This window comes from Haemaphysalis longicornis, unplaced genomic scaffold (assembly GCF_048455015.1).
Source record: "Haemaphysalis longicornis isolate Haplotype H1 unplaced genomic scaffold, Haemaphysalis longicornis Haplotype H1 scaffold_55, whole genome shotgun sequence".
Lineage (NCBI taxonomy): Eukaryota > Metazoa > Arthropoda > Arachnida > Ixodida > Ixodidae > Haemaphysalis > Haemaphysalis longicornis.
This window is the reverse complement of record NW_027526394.1, coordinates 1,089,685-1,108,665: the sequence shown is the minus strand read 5'-3', so window position 1 is coordinate 1,108,665 and position 18,981 is coordinate 1,089,685. Positions and strand designations below refer to the sequence as shown.

The 18,981-nt window shown below is 44.2% G+C and overlaps 1 protein-coding gene across 9 annotated transcripts in view; it reads right to left on the bottom strand.

Annotated features, from left to right (window-relative positions):
* Nucleotides 1–6,679: 6,679 nt before the first annotated feature.
* The window catches only part of LOC144140901 (mitogen-activated protein kinase kinase kinase 15-like), a 65,229-nt gene continuing 52,927 nt past the window's right edge, over nucleotides 6,680–18,981 (bottom strand). For all 9 annotated transcript variants that reach the window (XM_077672393.1, XM_077672395.1, XM_077672394.1 and 6 more), the window contains 2 exons: nucleotides 17,429–17,505; nucleotides 6,680–16,383 (listed from right to left, as the gene is read on the bottom strand). In XM_077672393.1, coding sequence (XP_077528519.1) covers nucleotides 16,323–16,383; nucleotides 17,429–17,505 — 138 coding nt within the window. In that variant the 3' untranslated portion in view covers nucleotides 6,680–16,322. The remainder of the gene's footprint in view (nucleotides 16,384–17,428; nucleotides 17,506–18,981) is intronic.

Here is an 18,981-nt window from a genome sequence, read left to right as displayed (position 1 = left end):
CCGCAGATGAAAGTAAAATAAGAACAACGAGTGCCATTTTTTCAGTGGGTACCGGCTGACGACGTCATATCAAAGTACAGTGAGAACAATTATAACTCTTTTCACTGGGTACCGGCTGACGTTAGGCCTAATGTCAGGACATCGCATACCAACGTCGCAACGTCCCTCTGCTGCGAATCAACCTAACGACGTGCCATGCCACGTCAGACTAATTGTACTTTAAGCCGCGGGTAACGGTTGACGACGTTAGACATCAAACCGAAGCGTTAGGCCTAACGTCATCGCGGCGCGTACACCGGCGAGTGTACGCAGCAAATCGCTATTTTTTGGCCGCCATTCGAAATTTATGAGCCGCCATTGTGCGATGCAATGGGAATCTACCTGCCGAGTGTCTGGCAAACCGGGTTTGTTGCTCCATGAGCCAGTTATGTTTTCACATTAAAACATTTCACTCCGAGCTTGGGAGCCCGATGGCTATAGAAGTTTATCCCTTCACTACTCTCCCAGTAGTACAGAGAGAATGACGCTGGGGAAGAATGGGTTGGCCACCACATCAGCGAATGATATCCCCAATAAGTGACTAGATTTGGCAATAAAATGATGCTTCTCTGCAGAACCACCATTTGTCTTACTTCAACATTCGCCCCTTACTATTACCTAGCAAATTTGTTCCAGCAAATGTGCCCGGTGAGCTTGAGAGTTCTACAGTCCGTTCAAGGGCCAATAGAAGATAATAATAAACCTATCTTTGTAATTCGACCCACCTTCTGACAACGTCAGCAACGAAGGCGTGTGACATCGCCGATAAGAAGCCGCAGAGTCTCCGCTTCCTGGTGAGCGTGTGTACTCAGTTCGTGGAGACCCAGTTCGCTTTGAAAACGTCGCCTTGGTTGGGACGCGGTGGGCTGTCGCGCGAGGGGAGTCCATGCTCTTCGCTGCCGATGGGGCCCGTCGATCACTAATAAGAAATCCCGTGCATCGTTCGTGTCAGAAATCGTTGCGGTTAAACAGGGTAAAAACATTAGAGAAACAGCACGTCAACAAACAATGATTAGGCTGGGAAACACAGTGACGCGATGGTGGCAACAAGAAAGAGCGTATAAATTTTTGAATGGTGGCACTACTCCTAAACGGGAGGATAGGTAGGTAGATTGTTGCGGAATAGACATCACATAAAGTAAGTGTAACGCACCACAGTGGTGTATCTCAATTTGTGCTCCATACGCTCTGTTTCTCAGTTCCGTAATTGAACCGTTAAATCAAGCATGTCGACAAATGGCAGCGCTTTTTCAGTAAGATAACTAATGAACGAATTCCAGGTCTCAGACAACTGTAATGAAAGAATTTTGCAATTGCAATACCAGTGTGACACTTCTGAATGTACCGGAATGCTTTCGAGAACCCAGAACGCCATCACCAGATATGGTGGCTCCCTGCAAATCAAACGGGAGAGATCTTTTTTATTGGTTTATTTTTGGGCCGACTTGATTTTAAAACGAAAGCTCTAATACGCTACATCTTTCAAGGTCATTCATCGCGTCATAAGCGACCTTCAGGTGCCGGCGAGCAAGCTGGGCCTTCGCTTCGCTCACCCGGAGCCTTTCCGCTGCGGTGCCACGTGGCTAATTAAAAGAGGGTGAAACGACTGCTTCGCCTGCGCTTGATCGCTCAGCGCCGGCTTAGCTGGCTGTGTTTGCGTTTCAACCCAAGCGAACCACGTGGCTAGGCGAAGAATTAACGGCCGCTTCGCCGCCACTCGGACCCTCTGTTTTGCCATCGATGGCGCTCCGGCAGGGCTCTCTGGGCGTGTTCTTCTGAGCAAGCGAAAGGCTGAAACCAATCATTCTGTAGACACAGCTATAGAAACAGCATGCTGCGAAATCTCAAGCAAATGCATAGCTTTTGCTTTCGCCCAACTTTGTTGTTAAACCCTTGCCATTTTTATCACCTCTGGTGGCCAAGCGCTCGTTCACTCCCATTTAGAGCCAAGAAGTAGCTTTCACTAATTGTCAGATTGAAAGAAAAATAAACTACGCACCTGCGCAGCACTTACCTCCTTAAAATGGCGTCTCACCTCCTTCATCTTCATCTTCCCCTGCTTGCGCTACATTACAGGGCTTGCGCGCTAGAATGTCCGATATCGTTTATCAGAGAGAAATTTCGCGATGCTGTGGCTAAAACGTTTTCGTGAATAATGTGTTTACGGGCCACTTAATAAAATTTCCTTTCCCGAGAGCGGCGCCTTGAGGCGATAAAATATCATGGCACTTCGGGGTTGATCATTGTGACAAAAGAGTGCAAACAGTGTGCAAAAGCTCGAAATTGCAGTATACGCGCTCAACGGTTCAAGAATACGGCGCCGCCAAATCGGCATGGTAAACATTCACTGCACAGAGTAATAAGAGACATCGGCATGCGTTAACTATACGAAAGCGTAACGACAAACGTACAAGCCCCAAACTAACCGAATTGCACGAAAACACTTCCAACGCGAACTAAAATCGCAAATTCGTATAGGTTGCAAATGCGGCGCAATGTCATAAAACAGAGCAAGCAAAGAATACTTCCCACTCGCCCCAGCAACAGTGCAATAGACATTAGAGAAATTACCGGCTATGGTTTTCTCCAATACTTTGACGCAAGGAAAACTACCCATTACCTGTCAAGAAGACTGCGACAAGAAAGGGGAGGCGCCGTCCCGTTCCTGCGAAAGTGGATCTCCGGCGTGGCTGCATCGCTACACATGCTAACGTAGTTTTTTACGTAGTTTTTATTCTTTGAACAGCGAGTCTGTTTAGCTAATCATAATTTTTCATGTCCGCAGTTAAAAATACCTAGAAATATCCGAGCGCAAGCACGTGAGCGCTGGCCTTGCGAATACCGCCCCACAGTTAACAAAAACCAAGAAAATTCCGAGCGCTCGTGTGTGCGTGCCCCCGACGACCGCCCAGCGACTCAGACGCGTGTTAGTCAAGCGAAGCATACGGCGACCGTGCGGTAGTTAAAAAAACAAAGATGCCGACCGCTCGTGCGTGCGTGCATCGCGGCGACCGCCCGGCGTCCCCGGCGCACTCACTTTGGCCAAGTGGAGACTCGCGAGAAACTCGCACTGCGTGCACCTGTGGCGTTGCTGGGACTAGACCAGTAGTGTAGTACACGGTCGACAAAAGCCATCATCAATAAACATGGCCCTACTTTCTATTCGATTGTGCTGCCTGAATGCTAGCATGCAGTTAACACACTGACTACGCTGTTTGATTACCTCAGAAATTAATGTGAAGTAAAAAAATTGGAGCTGCAATAACTCTTTGTGTGTGTTAGACCATCTTTGGAGCCAGAATAGAGCTGGGTGTCACTGAAGGCCAGTCCTTTAAAACAAAAAATATGTATGTTGTATTCATCTTATCTGGTGCAATACCTGCACATTTTTTCCACTGAATTCACTGTGTAGACCAAAAGCAGTGAGGCCCGTTCACACTAGCGACGAAAGCGAGCGAAAGCGACGGGAATTCCGTCGCTTTGTCGCGCGACGACCGTTTTTGGCGAATGGTCGGGACCAATTCTTGTCGTCGCGCGACAAAGCGACAGAATTCACGTCGCTTTCGTCGCAGTGTGAACGGGCCTTTAACGAACACGCAATGTTGCAACATAGAGAGAAAAAATAAGACCAGAAAATGTTCAAAGTAACCACATGAAGCCACTTTGGCGAGATATGCGACAAGGTGTACTCGGTGACAAGTTCAAGGGATATAGCAAAGCGCAAAAGCTAGTTGGCTTATATCAGTAACCGGAATATCATGAATTGCAATAATACCCCTTGCAGCACTACCTTGAATCGTCCTGGAAGTGCACTAGCCGCTCAAACAGTGGCTTTTCCCGAGCAGCTCCATCACCCTCCTTACGGTGCAGCACACAGTAGGCTGAGAGACCTTCACTATATAGTCTTCCGTCACCACTAGAAAGAAGCCGGAGCCGTAAGACTTGGTAAAAACGGAGGGCCATCATCAGCTGTTGCAGTGTAGGCAGTATCAGTCCCCGGCTGTCATCGTACACGGGCTTTGGCGATCACTTGATTACTGTAAAATTTTCGGTTTTCGTTGTTGTAAATGCATCACCAAACGCAAGATCAGCGGCACGACAGACTGCCGCGAAGCCGGCGATCCGTCGCGCAACGTCGCGCCGCTACCGATGCCGAGGCGCCATGTTGGAATAACGAAATGACGAAGTTGCTTTCAAGCTAGTTACGAAGCAGACTTCAATTTCGGCCGACAAATATTAGTCGAAGTACGGTTGAAGTACGGCTTGAAGGCGCGTTGGGTGTATGAAATGAGGGAAGCCGACTTAGACGGCGGCAAGTTTAGCTCGGTTTAAGTTTAGAAGATACATCTATGAATTCGGGGTTTACAGGCGTGTCAAGGGTTTGGTGCCCGTATACCACGCTGCACGTGCGCAAGAAACACATTTTTAAAGGAAATTTTAATAAAGTGCTTACACTAGAGGTATGCAAATGTATTGTGTAGAGCAAAATTAAAATTCCAAGTGAGGTGTTTTGAGGCGTCATCAAGACGTCTTAGCTCCGTGGTTTAGACTATCAAGTCTTTTGTTCTCACCAAGGCATCTCGAAAACGTTTCCTAGAAAACTTCTTGACACTGCTTGCAGTATACATTTACAAGACTTCTTCGCGTAGAAGTAGCTGTTTCGAGGTGTTTCAAGCTGTTTCAAGACGTCTTCAAGACTTGTTTCATGGGACTTATTTCCAGTGTGCTTTTTTCACCCATGCTGATTGGGTTTCCGGGCAGGAGTTTTCCGCGTCCGCAGGCCTACCGTATTTTCCTTTCGCCTAGTCATATAAAGCTTCGCCTTAAAAAAATCCGATTTTCCGGCCTCAGGACATTCTCAGAACTGGCTAGTTTTGAGCGCGCATTCCCGTTGCTCTTATTGTTCCTTAAGAAATGCTCAGTGCAGCCCATTCTATAGATGGTGGAGGATAATATACTACAAAGGATGAAAAAGTCAGTCAGCTCCATTAATCTGCCCACGCAGATTGACCACCGGAATTTTTGTCGATTCAGTAGCAGTATACTATTGCAGTTCACTAATGCAGCAGTGTTCATCAACATCTATCAAATGGCTAAATTCTAGTCCCCTTTCGGCACAAGAATTTTTACTTCAAGCAAAATGATTTTGTATTGTAAAGTTTAACATGCCATAAGCTTAGAAACAAAAAAATTGTACATTTGCAGACATTTAAAATAATTGCGTCGTCAAGGAACAAATTCTTTTTTTATGAAAAAAATTTTCATCGTTTCCCTAAAAGCTACGACACAGCTTGCATACAAAAAAAAAGCTGGTAGTGCAAGAATTCACGATTTTATGGACATTTTGACAAACCAGGACTTCGAGTTTCTTACCTGCTCTGTCGTCATACCTTCTTTCCACTCGAGCTTCATTTTAGATGCGACTGCATCTCATTCACTCGCCTTGTCCCTGCATCCGGCGTCCGCCCCTCCCCCATTCTCCTCGCCGCGCCAGCTGAGCTCTCCGCCGCTCACCCCCTCTCCTCTGATAGCGAACACTCTCTCGCGAGGGGCATTGGATTTGGTTAAAGTGGATTATGTTGCGTCATAGCCGCGGCAGACGCACTGGCACCGGCGCGTCCCCTCACCGTTATGGGCACCGCTCCGCCCCATCGTTCCAGCGCCATTCCTCCGCTGTCCAACGCTGCAACGTGAACCCCCTATGCGTCGCATCTACACAGGGGTTCCCGCGAGGAGGTGGGAACCACAAGAATGATGATGCCTATCACAAGGAGCATCCTTGAAGAACTCTTCCCCACAAAACTAGCAGTTTTAGTTTTGTTCTCGAGGTGCGAGCGCATATATTCTGTAGTGTTGTCAAGTGACATCAGGGCCGAAAGGGTTAGGAAAAAAATAACGGCTTGCAGTTGTGGTCACCAGGCACCTATAACGTAGCATCTAGTTTATGGCCTGGCGTGAACAAAAGCATCGTCAATGAGTTTCAAGAGTGCATTCTTGGGGTAGCATTTCGTCTGGCGTACCCGCAAATTTTCCCGCCATTTTTTCGCGGGGCTACAATGGTTGCCAGACCAGGAGTGCCCTCTGTTGATTAGCTCGCATCATACATTCGCGGGTACTACAACAGTATTGGGGCCGGTAAAGGCCTCGGATCTGTCAGCCCGCTCTGGTTACAAACCCCTGCGCGGTCGGGCTCAAGCCCGGGTTTGTTATTTTTTCGCTTCGTCCCCACGGGAGGTATTACAAATGTACTGGGGCCCGTAAAGGCCGCGGATCTGTCAGCCCGCTCTGGTTACAAACCCCTGCGCGCTCGCGCCGCGGCTCGGGCCCAGGTTCATTTTTTTTTTCGCTTCACCCCTGGGGGAGGTACTACAAACGTATGAGGCCCGTAAAGGCAGTCCGTAAAGGGGAGGACAGTCCTGGTCTGGCAACCATGGTAGCCACACGAAAAAATGGCGGGAAAATTTGCGGGTACGCCAGCCGAAATGCTACCGCTTTCGGTAGTATGACAAGTATTCTGCTGCTGCGCCTTCAATGTTCACCTTGAAGCAAAAGTTAAATCTTTTGATCATCATTCCGTCTAAGCCACAAGGTTTGTGAATTCACCACCAGAACTAACGAGAAAAAAATAATACACGGCATATCACGGAAATTTACAACAGAAAAGCTTTATTTCTCATTTTCAAAAGCACACCACAATTTTCAAAACAGATTGAATGGCTGAAGCATTCCAAGTGCTTCACCCTTGCCATTGCATTTCACCAATGGAGAGAGACAGGACATTGCAATAAAAAGTAGTACAGCCTCTACACGTTCCATGCAGTTTTTCTGGCATACGTCGCAAACGCTAATGTGTCTGTCCCTTCTTGACTATACATACATAGGTAGTGAAACGCCGAAACCAGATGGCAGTTGCAGGAAGAATGCTAGTAACATAATTAAATTGTTCACATTTCCTCAGAACAGTCCTGTGTTTATTACAACTTCTACAGCAAATGTCAGTGAAGATTTTGTATCCACACCATATTTAACAGTGGCAAAAACTCGAGCTACTAACCTAGAATGCATCAACGACGATGTGCGTGGCAACAACTTGGCATAACAAGAAACATACCCAACACTAACATTAGTCAACAAGTAGTGTATTGCACAGAGGTTTAAAAACATATGCATCCTGAACAAATGCCCCTGTATTATGCCGCAGAAACAAGACGGTTTTCTGTTTGCAGTGTTACAACATTAACAACCACCTGCAATATAACAGAATTGTACTGAACATGCGCACACATTAGTACACTGGCTGGTTTTTTAGCAGAGTAAAGATATAATATATATATATATATATATATATATATTTCAGTACTCTGCTAAAAACTGCAATATAACAAAACTTGAAAATGTACTGCACATGTGCACATTAGTACACTGGTTTCAGGTGTTTAGCAAAGTAACGAAAATATATATATATATATAGATATATATATATATATATATTGAAATATTATCGGCTTCAATATGCAACCAATGTCATGTCAGGCAGGGGCTTTAATGCACCACACTAACTCAAGCTAGTGTGCACGTCGAAGCATTAGTAAGACCAGTAGCTCTAGTGCATTTCTAAAACAAGGAACCGACTCTTTACAAAGAGGGCACTGATCTCCGACCAGGAGAGGTAAGTATCTTAGAACAATGTGTTTTATACACTGACCTCAAATATGAATTCAGTTTGTACATGTAGGAATTAGATTTAATTATACATGCAATTAGGGTCACTAAAGCCTCCAGCTTGTTTTCAAAAATTTTCCACGTCCATGGCTTGACAGATACAGCGATGTGGGATTAGCACTATGAAAAGACGGAAAACAAAGACAAAATAAGAGCATTTGTGGGTAAAGAATGAATTTGAAAGACGCAGGACTGAAGTTGTTGGAAAGGTGCGGAGATGGCGTTGTCCTGCAGTGGACGTCTCGAGGCTGGTGAGGACGATTGCCGTTAGATGTACGAACTAATTTCACACTTGAAATCATTACGCTGCAGCGCATGTCTACAAATTTTCATAACAATGGCCCAAGTGTTACAATTTTCGGTCAAGAACCAAGAAGCCTTTTGTTACCAAAGTTTAAACTGAACTGCGCATTAACAGAAGAAGAAAAAAGAAACCTGCTACAGTTAGTGCTCTCATGCTTGTAATGCCAATGGCGTGGTGAGTTTAAGTTGCCTCACGCACTATTTATGAAAAAAGAAAAAAAGGAAAAGCCGGTAACGTATCTCCTGTTTCAGAGTAACACAATGCCATAGTTACTTACAGTCCCTAAGAATCTCTCTGGTTTACATTGCCGTTTCAGGGCTCGACTAACCCCTTCTGACACGACCACCAAGGTCCCAACACACTACAACACTGCTGTATGGACACCGCCCCAAAAAAGGCATCACACTCACAAAAGAAGAAAATAAAATAGACTTCCAACTTTCACTTGTAGTCTGTCACTTTTCTGCCTTTGTCAATAATACGCTCACAAACTTGGTCAACTAACAACCCTCCTAAATCATCGAGCTGAGACGTGCAGAACCTGCATTTGAGAACATTAGGGCCTGTCACTTCCTCGAGGCACTTTCCAAAATTTCGCCTTACGGCCACAAGCGACGAGTGAAACATGAACAGCGGTGTATATTGTAGCACTCAAAGATTACTGGCACAAAAAAATTTGAAAACATTGCACCGCTGTCGGGGGTTGGCAAAATTATTTGAGGAAGGGAAAGTATAACTTGGTGCCAGACAGGCACAACAAGGCAGTGCACAAAATGTAGGAGGGGACGAATGTTAAAAGGATGCACGTTCACTCGCTTCGCTGTCCCATGTGGTAACGACACTTCATGAACATTTCGCCTCAACAACCTGCTGGAGGTAGCTGCGTCCACCTGTCGGCAATTGCCTCCAATGTTTACGTCGTCTTCAGCTTGACCGCTGTACTTGCCAAATTTCATACTACAGCAAGTTTTTTGACAGTCAACGTTAAAAAATCAATGCTAAATATCACCACACTACGCTGGCAAACCCTACGGTCACCAAGTTCCACACAAAAAGCTCAAAGAACCTACCTACGTCTAAAAAGAAAAAGAAAGAACACGAGGCAAAAATATGTACAGTACACATACAACGATGCATGAAAAAGGAAACTTCAACACAGAAAAAAAAAACAACTGGCAACGCAACTAGTCCAAAAAAATACTTTGCTGCTCGGACAAAAGTTTGTAGCAGCCTACTGTCCACGACAAAGCACGTTACAAAAATGACACAAAAAATGATTCTACGCTTTTTTTTCTTTTCTTCTATGTACAGATTTTCGTAGGTGATTGAAGAATTCACATGCACACACATGTCCAATGTACATGCACACAAACACACCCCCATGCATAGTCACGTAAGCTAATGAGGGGCACCAGCAGGAACACAAACAAGAACTCGATGCAGAAGTCGCAAGATGTTGAAAATGAATGAATAGTTCTAAGATTTCTCTCTCTCTCTCTCTCAGTATTCCTTTTTTTTTGTACTTCACTTGTAGGGCACTGAAAGAGAAGCTGGGAAATATTAGTCGAATGCCCCAATCTCCATCTGACTGCAGAAGATTATGTTCACATTATGCTTTGGCTTGGCTTTGTTTTTTTTAATAAGAAAGCACCATACAGAAATATTAGTCGTTGAGCAGTAAACTATAAACCCCGCTAAACGCTATGTATTACGTGCCTACAACTACTACCTCTCGCTTGCAATCGACGCGTCCTTGCCTCCAACAACTTTCCAGGGGCTTCAAAGAAATAACGCCCATTTTAATTTTAGTTAACCATAAACAAGTAAATGCAGGAACTAAAGTTTGGCCTTGTAGCATAATGCGGGCACAGAAACATGGCACACAATGAAATCCAAGCACCCACGGATCTACGAAAATCTCCTTTGCAACAGATTAACAAGAACGACCTTGTATCAGAACAGTGACTTTCTTTCACAAACCTTCTTCCTTTCTAATCATCACTCACTGCAACTGCAGATAAGCAACCAGAACTTCAGTGAAAATTCTAGTGATCCTTAGGTCTAGAAAGAGACAAATAAACACAGGTATTCAAAGCAAACTCCTGTATTTGCAACTGCCGGGCACGACCCCACAAGCCTTTTTTGGCTTGGGCTGGCCCGCACATATATCCAGTGCCTTGAGAAAATACTAAAGATCACTATTATTATCCCCAACTAGACTTCAGAAAAAAAAAAAACAATCTTTTTTTTTTTTTTTTAAAGGATGGTGCATTTCTTTGCAATATGCAGGCAGCAGAGCCCTCACCACAACCAACTAGCTCTTCCCAAAGCTTCATTTTCACTTATTGCGTCAAGCAGAAAATCTTTCAGGTATCTTTCAGGTATCTTTCTTTCAGAAACCTCAGCTCGAATCAAATTCCCTGGGACAGTTCTCAATAGTAGCGAAAAAAGTTGAACACAGAGGAATTTTCATTCCAAATTCAAGGCAATTTTATGCCAGACTTCAATTTTTCACTCCGCATTTGTACTTTCCACCTCGAGGTCACCAAACGAGTAGCGTTTTTTACACAATTAGAATTTAAGAATGCATACTACATATGCAGCAAACCCTCATTATAACAAAATTGCTTTATACCAAATATTGCTTTATTTGATTGTTTCAATGGTACCCACTACACATCAGACCCACTTTTTGGCAAGTATCATTTATAACGAATCCAGTTTACCGTCTTCAGGTTGTCACTGTAACAAGGGCTTACTCTATACGCATGTGTAACCGCCACATCCTCAGCTGTTTTCTTTTTTGCTTCTAAGAAGTCTGGATAGGTTCACACGAACTGCAACTAAAAATAAGAATGAATGTAAGACGGGTTATGATAAGAGGCACTCTGGTATGCATATTTTCACAAATCTTGTGGCTGTATGCGCTATATCACAAGCACATCCGCTTATCCTCACGCCCGTGTTGGTTTTTGTGGCCACTTTCAGCGATTCGCAGCACACCTCAAGTGAAGAGACGGAACAAGCGTTAAAAAAAAAGCCTCGAATGCAATTCAAACTTCGAAATCAAATATTCACACGTCGCTACTTAAAACTGTTCCCTACGCTGAAGAGACCGCAATACAAAACAATGCACGGCCGTTTCCCATTCAGCCCAGTCTATCAGAGCACCACCAAAAAACGATGTACAGTAGGTAGTATAACTTAACAACGTGAGGGTTCGAGCTAGTTGGTACTCCATAGTAGTAGGTAGTAGGCACACCACTTTAAAAGCATTTCCCTCACCCCAATCTCTACCTGCTAAGCATCGAGGTATTTCAATTAGCAAGTTTCTAAAGTTTGTTGGTTATGCGGGGAAAAAAAAAAAAAACCCTGCTAGATTAGTGTGTAATCAAGTTGTACACATAATTTTCTCTTTGCAAAAGCTTAACAAAAACAAAGGTTTGGCCTGACTTTAAAATTTTGGCTTGACTTTGTAAAGGCTTGGCTTGATGTTAAAGGCCTGACATTAAAATTTACACACGTACAAAAATGCACCACGCAAAAGCACAGCAAAATTCAATTCAATCCGTGTATGCAACTAACAGCACAATGATCAAGAAAACAACCCCACCTATCTATAACACATGCGACCACATCTCTAGCAGCGTGCATATATGGCCAGCAGATTTCATTATTACAGCATTCACGCCACAGACATTTGGACGCTCAAAAGCGCCAACAATTAGGGCATTGCACTGCCGTTACCATAACACGCTCTTAGGCTTTTTCAGGTGCAACCCAGCCCTAAATCCATCGATGCCTGCCTTTCAGCCTATGTTACACCTTGCGTGGTTTGCCTGTAAAGTGCCGGTAGGCGTCAACCCATCGTTGCATTGTATTTTGGGAACGCAGGCAGCCCCTATATGACTGATTGCAAGGCTGCTTGCAGGTGCAACCTTGTCACGTGACAAGACCCTGTTTTCTACAACTGCGATCCGCAACACTAGACGAAAATCCAGCCACAGCCAGAATGACGTGCGGCAGCAACTGCTCTTATCAACAAGCGAGAAAAACTTGTTTAACTGAAGGCGCAAACGCTCGCACCGTGTGCATTCAGAACCGAGCAGAAGACGTACCAATTACTGTTGAAGCATGATCAAAAATACACCCAAATTTTTCATACGTTTGAAGAACACATCATGATGACTGACAGCTTCGAAAAATAACCTGTTGGCAAAATGAGTGTTGACCTTACATTAAGTATACGAGTCAACAATACATCTTTTTGGGGCACAGATAGGACAGTTTCTGTGCGGGTGAAAAGGTGAAGTTTGAATGGAAGCGAGCCTCTCAGATTGCCAAGCACGGCAGGAACAAAAAGAAAAGCAAAATGAAGCCTCAGTGTCAGATCTACACGAGTGACACACAAGTGTCACAACAAAACCCCAAGTGGAATGACAACCAGTTCATTGCAAAATGCTAGCAATCACGGTAATTTCACCGTGGCAACGGCACTTTCGTTTTCTGTCGTTTTATTTACACCTTGAACGTGAAAACTGGTGTGGCGATGGAGTGATAAGGCCAGCTGGAGTGATTGCATGAACACTAGTTGAGCTGCTAGAACCACTGCTCAGATGATCCGTAGCATACAAATACCACAGGTTAATGCTTTCACATGTTCAACTCACATGTTCAAACCCGAAGAGAGATCTTGAAAGTGAAATCATTTACCTCCCATGCCTCATTTATTGAGCAGTAAGAGATGCTGCTTTAACTGCTCTTTCTGTTGCATTCAAGGCGCATACAAACAACTGCGTCGGCGAGGAGCAAGACACTGTACAGCCATGGACAGCCTAAGCTGAAACACTGAAACAGTAAACAACAGATATATTTCGTATCTGTCCAGTTTAATTTAGTGTTGGGCAAGCAAAAACGAGGGCATAAATGTGCCCCCATAGGTATACCCTTCAGTGGTACAGGGGGCATTTATTTTGTTCTCGTTCTCGTACTTTTTCAAGCCCAATTACTATGCAAAGTGCCTGTCGGTTGCCGTTTTGTTGTTCCAGTTTTGTACCTTTAGTTCCCGTTGTGCAAAGTTCTGAGCACAAGATGTTGCGCCAGGTTGTGTTAATCACGCAAGAATAGACTAGTGTTACTGTACAACACCCGTGAACAAAATGGGCAATGCAATTATGTAATCGGTGAAGGAAAATTTTTTTTCACGATTCGATTAAGATGTGATCCGGTTGCAATTACCCAAAATTTTGAACTGGCGAGATTTACATTACAACCTGCACTGCATTTTCAAGCGCGAGGGGCTGTTAGTATAGCTGTCCGAAATTTTGCGGTAGCGAAATCTGAATCACTGAAAGGGTAAAGCCAGGGGAGGAAAAAGGCTCGCTACTGATTGGCTGACAGGCGAGCAGAAAGGAGGTTAACACAAAGAAATCACGATGATGACAGCTGCAGGGTAAAGAAGAAGAAAAAAAAAAAAAGGCGCACAAAGAATAAAAGAAAAGGCCCACTCGATCGGACCAGTTGGCTAAGAAAGAACGTTTCACGTACACAACACAACTGCCTAACCCCGATTGCGGCACGTTTTTAATTTTTCTTTTTCAACATAAGCTCCATTATTACTAAGAACCTGTTGGGCTTGTTGGTATTTCGCACCAAATACTGACAGCAGAGTACGCACAAGGACGATGGCAGGACAAACACACCACAAGGGTTGTAGAAAGTCAGCTATCGTCCCCATGTGTACAGCACTTTATATATTTGGCACTATTATCAGTTCTACAGATATCACATCTTCAGTTTTTTTAATTTTAGGTGCTGTTACTATTGACCCCCACTGTTGCACACTAATGAACAGCATGATGCCCGGTGCTTTTCTATTCTCCTCAACAATGAAACGTTCTAGCATGGCTGTACATACCAACGTAGCCCTGCCTATCCCGCGTTCCTGATGCAGTACGATCTCATTACAACGAACAGCAAGGGACCACCAAAGAACTTCGTCACTTCCAATCATTACTGTGAAAACTAGATATAGCAACACGTTTAGCCACAAATTCTTGCCCCCTTGATTTTTCAGTAGTGTCGCAGGTTTTTTAACCCCTTTTTCTATACTTATGAAAGATTTTGGTTCTGTCTCATTTCGTGCCTAGCACCACAACTCCTCGTATTTCAGAAATTTCAGTGGAGTCGGGGTCGGTCAGTTTCTCTTGCTGATGTGCGCAAGCCCGTTTTGGGCCCAGAAATAGTTTCGTCCCCTGTAACCACACGTCCGCCAAATCTAGGGCGAAAAACTCTGTTTCAACACCGCGCCTCGCCCCCAGCTATCGCTCTGGGCCGGCAATGCGACATTCGGATTCCTGAACGGGAAAGAACTGGCACTTCATGTGCAGATCCAACTATATAGCTAGTGATTCGCACTCAACAATACTGGTGCTTTCTCGAGAAACTGCTAGAAAGTGCTCAATGTTCGATCCCCATAACACGAAACGCATGGTCTGGGTTCAAGCGCACAAACGTATGAAAATTTGCCTCTGTTCTCGTAACTTCTATTTTTACGTAAAAAATGTTTTCCCAATTCCAATGAACCGATTCAGTACACCAAAGATGTCATGACAACTACTGCAAGTCAAGGACCGACAACCCTAGACAGTGCAACCGTGCTTTTTTATTATCTCTGAAACAGCAATTAATGATGCTGATACCTTGTGCCGTGTGCACTCGCCTGCTTCCCCATCTTCCTCCTTTTCCACGTAAAATTTGTCTTCATTCTTGCTACTTCTATTTTTACGTAATAACCGTATTCCTAGACGAGTTGTACGCATCCCTTTCTTTTCATTAAGTAGTGCTTGTTCGGTATTGTTTTAAGCTGCTCTTAGGCTTAAAATGCAGTCATTCGCGACGTTGAATTACGTCATGCACTTTGTGGTAGGTGCTTGTTTTGCACCGTTTGGGAAACGCCCTGAGGCTACCGGCCAACTGTTTAGCTGCTTGGTTTGGCTTGGCTTTGACCTTGCGGCTGCATCTGTGATGTATTGGTGAGGAGTAAAGATGAAACGCTAGCAAAATCTCCCCCGGCACCCATTTACTAGAAACAAGTCAAATGTGCCTGATTGATTGATGCATACTATTTCTGCGAGGCCACTGCTTAGTTTTCAAACGGCTACGTCTTGAAATACGAATTCATAGTATGGAAGTAATTGTTAATACAGCAAGAAACAAGTGAATGATGCTTGTTTCTCTAAAGAGTATACCCCTGAAATTTGAAGTACTGGAATATTTTTGCATTAAGACCATAGGTCGTCGGGGCAGAGTTTTGGAAAAGTTCATTAATCCAAAAGCTTTGTTAAAGAAGTGTTTGTAAGAACAAGGCTTCACGGTATAATGCGAAAGCAACAGAATGTTATGACCATCAGCAATCTACCACAGAAACTTATTAACTTGGTACTAAGGAATTCATCGTACTAGCGAACATTAAGACAAGGACACAGCTAAAGAGAAGACGAAACACATCTGGATCTGGAGTTGATCAGACCAGCACAAAACCAAAGAATCGGATAGATCTCGAACGATACACAACAACAAAGAAAAAGGACAGAGAATAATACAAAGGGGGAAAAGGACACAGAAAGTAACTTACGAGACCATGACAATGGAACACAAAAGGAGGATTTGTGGAACACTTGCAAGGAAAAGGCACTCTATCATCTCTATCAAGCTCACTTTTCACAATCTAAACGTTTCAGCCATGATGCGTTTTCATCTCACGCCTCCCAACTAGCCACCAGTAGTACGATTCTGTGTTGCGTTACGAGCGCTCGACCTAAAACAATACGAAGCAGAAAAAGAGAGGACAGAGTCACTTACGAGACCATACAAAATGGCATACAAAGAAGGAAGATTTGCAAAACACAGCCGAGAGAAGACCGCTCAACTCTCCCTCTCTCTTTCAAGCTGCTTTTTTACACTTCAAAAGTTCCGGCCGTGATCTGTTCTTGTCTAGGTCTCTCCTAACTAGTCACTAGTAGCAAAACTCCCTGCAACATTAACGCGAACACTTTCCTCGCTTGTTGGAAAGGCAGTTGCCCCGTGCGGGCTGGCTTAATCACTCAAGGCAAACCTCCTCCTCGCGGATCACTCGCATCGGCCGGACCTGCCTCCTCGGCCGAACACGCTGGTTCGCGGTCGGCCGGACGCTGGCGCGTGACCGGTGCCGGACGCTGCAGCCACAGTGGAGAACACTGCTATCGCTCCCCGTGCCTCAGGACAATCCCTCGCGATGGTGTTGTATTGCCTTCCAGATTCGCAGCTCGGGTCCTAACCTGAAAAAGAGAAGCCTGGGATGAAGAAGACTTTAAGCCAACCCGTGCAATTTGGCTTATTGCACACAGTAGAAACAGTTTCTGAAAAATATTCATCATCCCTTCTTAAAGAAAGTTGAGAAGTGCGAAAGCTAAAAGTGCGTCCAACTTTCGTTGAAAGTGCGCCCACTCGATCGTTAAACATTCAAAGACCCAAATCGCAAACGGAGGACGAACCCATGCAACGATTTTTCGCGCACTACGTAAACTCATCTACGAGCGATCTAAGTGCATACCAATATGGGGTTTATGAGATAAAGGTACACTATTGTACTCCTCCTTCATGATTGATGCATGTATTGTCTTATCTAAAACCACTGCTTTATCGCAATTTTCAAGTAACCATTTTGAAGCCCGGTTTCACGCATGCACCATGTGTCCAGAGATCTTATCAGAGCTTCTCTCGACCAACGGGTCTACGAGGAAGTGCATTAGTTTTTTGACCCGACACCTTTGGTCCCACTTAGAAAGCTTTCACTTGAAAACTCGGAAAATGGGTAAATGTGATCATATGGTGAAAAAAAAAAATTAAATTTTGGAGGTTTGATGCGCCAAAGCTACACCTAGGCTATAAGACGCGCCGTAGTGAAGGGCCCTGTTTAACATGCATCTAAATCTTGGCACAGAGGCGTTTTCGCTTTTCACCTCTATCAGAAAAGCAGGGTCAGACAGTGAAACGATATTTTTTATAATTTTGTGCAATCTTTTACTTTTTTTTTTTTGTTCAGGAAGTCCCCTTCTATGTCCTTAACGCAAGCATGGTAGTACACAAGCCTGTTTCTTCTGCGCTTTCGGCGAACAGCAAATGTAGCTTGCCCGTGAGATGACAGCATTGTGGAAATGAAGAACTTATGCAGAAATGAAGAAATTATGACAGCATTGAGGAAGTGAAGAACTTATGAAGAGATTATGACAGCACTGTGGAAATGAAGAACTTATGAAGAAATTATGACAGCATTGCGGAAATGAGGCACAAAAAAATAAAAACTCGAGGGCATGCACATACCGAAGCCCAAGCCTTCGGAGATCATCTCTCGTCATGAGGTGCAGGACATCTTCCTTTGTGAACTGTTCTCTTGCAAACTAGAGCAAAAGGGGGAGAAAAAAAATTCTTTCTGGCTTTTGTTTTTGCTCCAAGTGACATCTGAACACACATCCTGCACAAGTCATTTTTCCCTTTGTCAGTTCAGTAAAATACACTGGGGTTCAGTCTGGGGTTCAGTTTCTGATAACATTAATTTTTCGACCCATTGCACCTGCTGTACACACTGTGAAATACATGCTATGCACTTGATTATTCCTGGGACACGGAAAAATGCACTGAGACTACCGGAAGAAAATATTCCCACCCACCAGTGCTGCTGTAAGCCAATGAGATTACACTAAAACAAGGGCAAAAGAAGTCTCATGTGCGACTGCAGATGAAGAGAGCACGAAAATATATTTTTTGTGTTACGCAAGTCTCTTGTTTCAGAAATTGCACTCCTTTCAGCATCCCAGTTAAAAAAAAATTAAAAGTGCCCCATGCCCAGAGCCCACAGTACATTGCTTTTCAGGTGTTCTAAACATACCGTATTTACTCGCGTAATGAACCCACTTTTTTTCCAGAAAATTCAGCATTAATTTGGGGGGAGGGTTCATTATGCAGTAAAATTGCAACAGATTTTTTAAAAGTTGAAATTTTATACAATAAAGTTGCTAAGAGAAGCGCTGTCAGAGCCTTACCATTTTCGTAAAAAACACGTAGGCAATTATGTAATTGAATTTATATTTTATTCGCAACTCGCCATCGTCCCTCTTCGCCATGGAGCTCCCATCCTCACTGAAGTTGATTGCGGCCACACTTTGTTGTCGGCACCGTCTCCCGTGCCGTCAAAGCCCTCCAAAATTTCTTTTCCAACACCGGCAAACTTCCCTTCTTTGGACCCACGAAACACACAACGACCCCTGTTCATCGCCCGAAAACTTCTCGTTTTCGCCCATAGCCTACACGCACTCGGTCAACACTGATGTGCCATACAGCTGCGCCATTTCCATGTGCAACACATGCTCCATCACCGTAGTTTAAAACGCCGCGCACCAGGAGCACAAAAACAGGTTGGAACACAGCTGAACAACAAAACCACGTAACAGCAAAGTCGCGTAACAGCAAGACGAGTGCGGAGTACATTTAGTGCTTTGTTCACATGCCGCAACGTTTTTTATGGCACAAGGTTTGTTTTACATTCGACAGGTGGCTCACCGCAAGCGCGCAATTTTTAAATTGTAAGCTACGGCATTCGTGCTCCCATCTCCAGCTACGCTTGAGATTTATTTTTCTTGGAATGCATTTTTAGCATTTCTGCGCATACTGTACGGCGATATCAAGTTACTGCGATCGCCTACAGCATCAGCAACCATGCTGAAATAAAAACATATTTCCGCTGCATTTTTTATTCAAAATGACAAAAAAGTAAATTCTCAACAAGAAAACTGGGCAGTGGGTTCATTACGCGAGTAAATACGGTAGTTAAATGGGCTCCATCTAGAGTGGAGTCTGATAGTACTAAAAGCCCTCCA